Source organism: Nicotiana sylvestris, chromosome 10 (assembly GCF_000393655.2).
Source record: "Nicotiana sylvestris chromosome 10, ASM39365v2, whole genome shotgun sequence".
Classification (NCBI taxonomy): domain Eukaryota; kingdom Viridiplantae; phylum Streptophyta; class Magnoliopsida; order Solanales; family Solanaceae; genus Nicotiana; species Nicotiana sylvestris.
In genome coordinates this window covers 134,116,561-134,120,521 of record NC_091066.1, presented here as the reverse complement: position 1 = coordinate 134,120,521, position 3,961 = coordinate 134,116,561, and the positions used below count along the sequence as shown (strand labels likewise).

Genomic DNA, 3,961 nt, shown 5'->3' with positions numbered 1-3,961 from the left:
CCTTAATCAAAGATTACAAGTTTGAAACGTGTGAATGAAGATCGTTTGTTGGGAGCTCGCTACCTCCCTCTAAGGGTCTAGCCCAGAGGTAGATCTATATTTTATAGTGAGGGGTTACCGAACTTTGTAAGCTTCGGCAAAAAATTTGTATATGTATATTTATATACCTTGAAAATAGTTAATTTAAAATAGACATTCTGATTACTAAAAGTCTGATCCGAATTAATCAAGCTAGTAAATTTCGAATATGGTGGGTCAAAAAATAGTATAAAGGAAGTGAATAACAACAGATGAAAAAAAAAGTAGGGAAGACCAGGACTGACTGTTCCACTTTGATGATCCATGGTGCATGCATAAATAAGCTGTTATTTAAAGTAAAACTAGGGGCAATTAGATCACGAGATTCCTATAAATTATACGCACTGAGTTTCTTGCACCCAAAAAACCAGTTCCAAACTACAAAGAAACTAAGGCAAAGACCAAGAAAACATTCTGTCTCATTCAAAAACTCAACAAAAATGACTTCAAGATTGCTTCTACTTTTCACCTTCTTCCTCTTCTGCCTACTTGCTCATGTAAAGTTGAAATCATTTTTCACCTAATTATTCCCATACAATTTTTTTTCTTTTGTGGAATTAGTCTAATGTTATTTTCTTTGCAGGTCTCTTCTGATATTGATATTGAAGAAAAGCAAACTCAGGTGTTTCTTTACTCTTTTTCCATCATTTAACCCAAAAAGAAATTGATACTTCAACTAAACGGCATAAAATTTCCATCATATCTTATGACCTAGTATATACTTGAGGTAGGGTACATCTTCTTAAACATAGTATAAAAGCTGGACTCATCTCTCTTCTTGATTTACTAATGTAAGTCCCTCATGTTATATTGTTTACGTTCTAAATGTTTAGAATGTCTATGTTAATTGTGGGAATCGGTGACGAAGCCACTTCACATATATTGAAGGGTGATCAATTGACACTTGTATTGCATATATAGGTATAAAAATTATTTTTTATATGTGTTTATTAAATCTTAGAACACCTTTCCCGAAATCTTTGCTTTGCCACTAGTGGAAATAGTAGCTGTTTTATTATCTTGGACAACCCTCACTTGCCAGCTTCTAAAATAGGTGTTTGGTCAAAGGTTCGTTACATGAGTTCGGCCGAATGTTATTTTCTTATAAACTAAGTGGATGAACTTTAAGTATGAATAATTTCTCTCTTACCTTCTTGTTTGACATTATATTGTATGTGCAAATCTTTATTAGGTGGTGAAAGGAGCTAACAGGAGGCTCTTGCCATATGTAGGTAATTATCAATCTATTTCATCTCAAAAGGAAAAGAACTTGAGTTTTGACAACTCTGTTTTTTGTTGGGAAGTACAGATTGTGGAGGACTGTGCAAAGTGAGATGCAGTTCACACTCAAGGCCAAATGTATGCACCAGAGCCTGTGGGACTTGTTGTATGAGATGCAAATGTGTTCCTCCTGGTACTTCTGGTAACAGACAAGTATGTGGTAAATGCTACACAGATATGACTACTCATGGCAACAGGACCAAGTGCCCTTAATTAAAATGCTTGTCTAAGACGTAGTTTTTGTTGTTACATAGCTAGTTACTCATGTAGGACTTTAATTTATACTCAACCTTGTTTTTTGTTTTTTTTTTCAATTTTCTAAGTTTGTTTTATTACCACCCCAAGAAAAAGAAAAAAAATAGGTGAGAATATGTGTTTTGAGCTTTCTGATGTAAAAAGTTAATCCTGTGCGGTTCCTCGCATAGAGACGTTTAATTTCTTAGGGTTGAATTTCAATGTCAAAGTTTCAGTTTTCATGACTGGCTAGTTTATTGTTCTTGAATTACAGCTTATAATTTGCAATCCAAGTTTAAAGTAATGCTCTTAAATTACTTCATACAAGACAAATTTGAAAGGTTATCAGTATAAAGAAAACATAAGTTTTGGTTGATTGGGTGCGTCGATCCATATGCTGATAGGACATAGCATGTATCCGGAATAGTAGTGAAAAATTATGTTGCTCGGACTCTCTAAAAGTGTTGCCGTACCCGTGTCCGATCCTCCCGAAATACACTAAATTTGGAGGATCCGAAGCACCCAACAATTCTTTCGAGTAACATAGGTGAAAAAAGATATTATCCATGCAAACAATTTAAGTCCATCCAGGATGAAAAAGTTCAGTTAGCTAGCTTTCCCTAGCATGTATCTTCAAGTTCTGCACATACAGATAAACATATATTGAGAACTAGTGGTTTTTTCCATTTATAGCACACATAAAAATGGAAAAGAAATATAGAACAACCATATAAAACCCATATGGAAAAAACTGATTTGGTGCATGGAGATCCATATAAATAGCCGGTCCGCCAGATCCCATGAAAAGGTTGTCCATTTTATGCGGGTGACCCAACTCAGCCTCGTGTTATGAGTAGGTAAAAATTGTACGGGGTAGTCACTTTTTAAAGTGTATTTATTTTTATGAAAATGCTTAGCAATAATAGCCACTAGTCTATTAAAATTAATATGAAAAGACTATATTACCCTTTCTTCTAACTCTTTCATGTTAGGGAGAAGAACTGTGCCACCGTCTGAGACAGCGATTGCCATGGACTCCATTGGATTCTCTTTTTGTAGGTGTCTCCGACTCTGGATGATAATTTGATTAATTTCTCATATAATTAATGGGTTTACAGAGGATATCCACTGATGACAAACATCTTCGTTTTGCATATTGCTACTTGATAGTGTGTGCATAAGACACTTGGTAGAAAAGATTCATTAGCAGAAGTTAGTACCTTTCTAGGACAAATTAGAACTATTTCCTCGTAAGATAGTTTGAATGAAGCATGGGAAATACACTTGGCAACTAATTTAAAGGATAAACTAGAACTTTTTATTTTGTAGATGGTGATAACTGTCTGTCCCGCATATAGCAGGTAATAGTTTCTCTACTTTTGAACTTTTCATTACAAGTTCAAAAGTTAAGGACACTTGGTCCTGAACTTTGAGTTCCAAGTTTAAAATTTAAGGACACTTGGTCGTGAACTTAGAATTACAAGTTTAAAAGTTAAGGACACTTGGTCCTGAACTTAAACTAACAAGCTCAAAAGTTAAGGACAATAGGTCCTGAAGTTAGGCTAAGAAGCCCAAAAGTTAAGGACAATAAGTCCTGAACTTACAGTTACAAGTTCAAAAGTTAAGGACAATAGGTCCTGAAGTCCTGAACTTAGACTAACAAGCTCAAAAGTTAAGGACAATAAGTGTTCAACTTAGGCTAAAAAGCCCAAAAGTTAAGGATAATAGGTCATGAACTTAGACTAACAAGCTCAAAAGTTAAGGACACTTGGTCCCGAACTTAGAGTTTCAAGTTCAAAAGTTAAGGACATGTAGTCCTGAAGTCCTAAAGTTAAGTTCAAAAGCTAAGGACATGAGCAGAAGGGTATTTTCGTCCGGGTTGTTAAAGTTTATTAAAGCAGTGGCTAAAGATTAAAGATATTTTAAACAATAGCTTAAAAGTAAATACATATGTTATTAGTGGCTAACCGTGCACTTCTCCCTATGAGTAGTGGGCCCCAACCGGGCTATCACTTAGAAGAAGGCCCAAACTTTGGTCCATAGGGTCTGATAGTCAAAGCGCCCAGGTACATTACACAAATATCCTGCTTGATTTACTGTTTATCTTTTTTCACCGATATACATAAAATATAATACTTATTATATACATAATATATTTTTATATAAAATTATATATTCATCAGCTATTTTTAGTATAAGGCTTTGGATGTGCAACTATTTAGGTTAGTTGTTCTTTTTTAATACATATCACTGATTGATCCTTCCATGTAGAAATGTTGCATGTTCGGATTATGCTATATGTTGACTAATACACGAATAATGTTGACTAATACAAAGCCTTTTTTGGGTAATTTAGCTCTGCGTATCA

At 34.5% G+C, this 3,961-nt stretch overlaps 1 protein-coding gene across 1 annotated transcript; it reads left to right on the top strand.

Annotated features, from left to right (window-relative positions):
* The first annotated feature begins 290 nt into the window (after positions 1-290).
* Positions 291-1,838, top strand: LOC104228012 (gibberellin-regulated protein 1-like). The gene is made up of 4 exons (XM_009780395.2): positions 291-575; positions 662-700; positions 1,271-1,310; positions 1,388-1,838. The coding sequence occupies exons 1-4, from the start codon at positions 291-293 to the stop codon at positions 1,570-1,572; spliced, it is 549 nt and encodes a 182-aa protein (XP_009778697.2). The 3' UTR covers positions 1,573-1,838.
* The last annotated feature ends 2,123 nt before the right edge of the window (positions 1,839-3,961 follow it).

Bases quoted from the DNA above. Each gene is read 5' to 3' on its own strand.
- LOC104228012 (XM_009780395.2), top strand. From the start codon at position 291: ATGAAAAAAAAAGTAGGGAAGACCAGGACTGACTGTTCCACTTTGATG. The intron at 576-661 runs GTAAAGTTGAAA...TTTTCTTTGCAG, and splicing joins TCTTCTGCCTACTTGCTCAT to GTCTCTTCTGATATTGATAT. The intron at 701-1,270 runs GTGTTTCTTTAC...AATCTTTATTAG, and splicing joins TTGAAGAAAAGCAAACTCAG to GTGGTGAAAGGAGCTAACAG.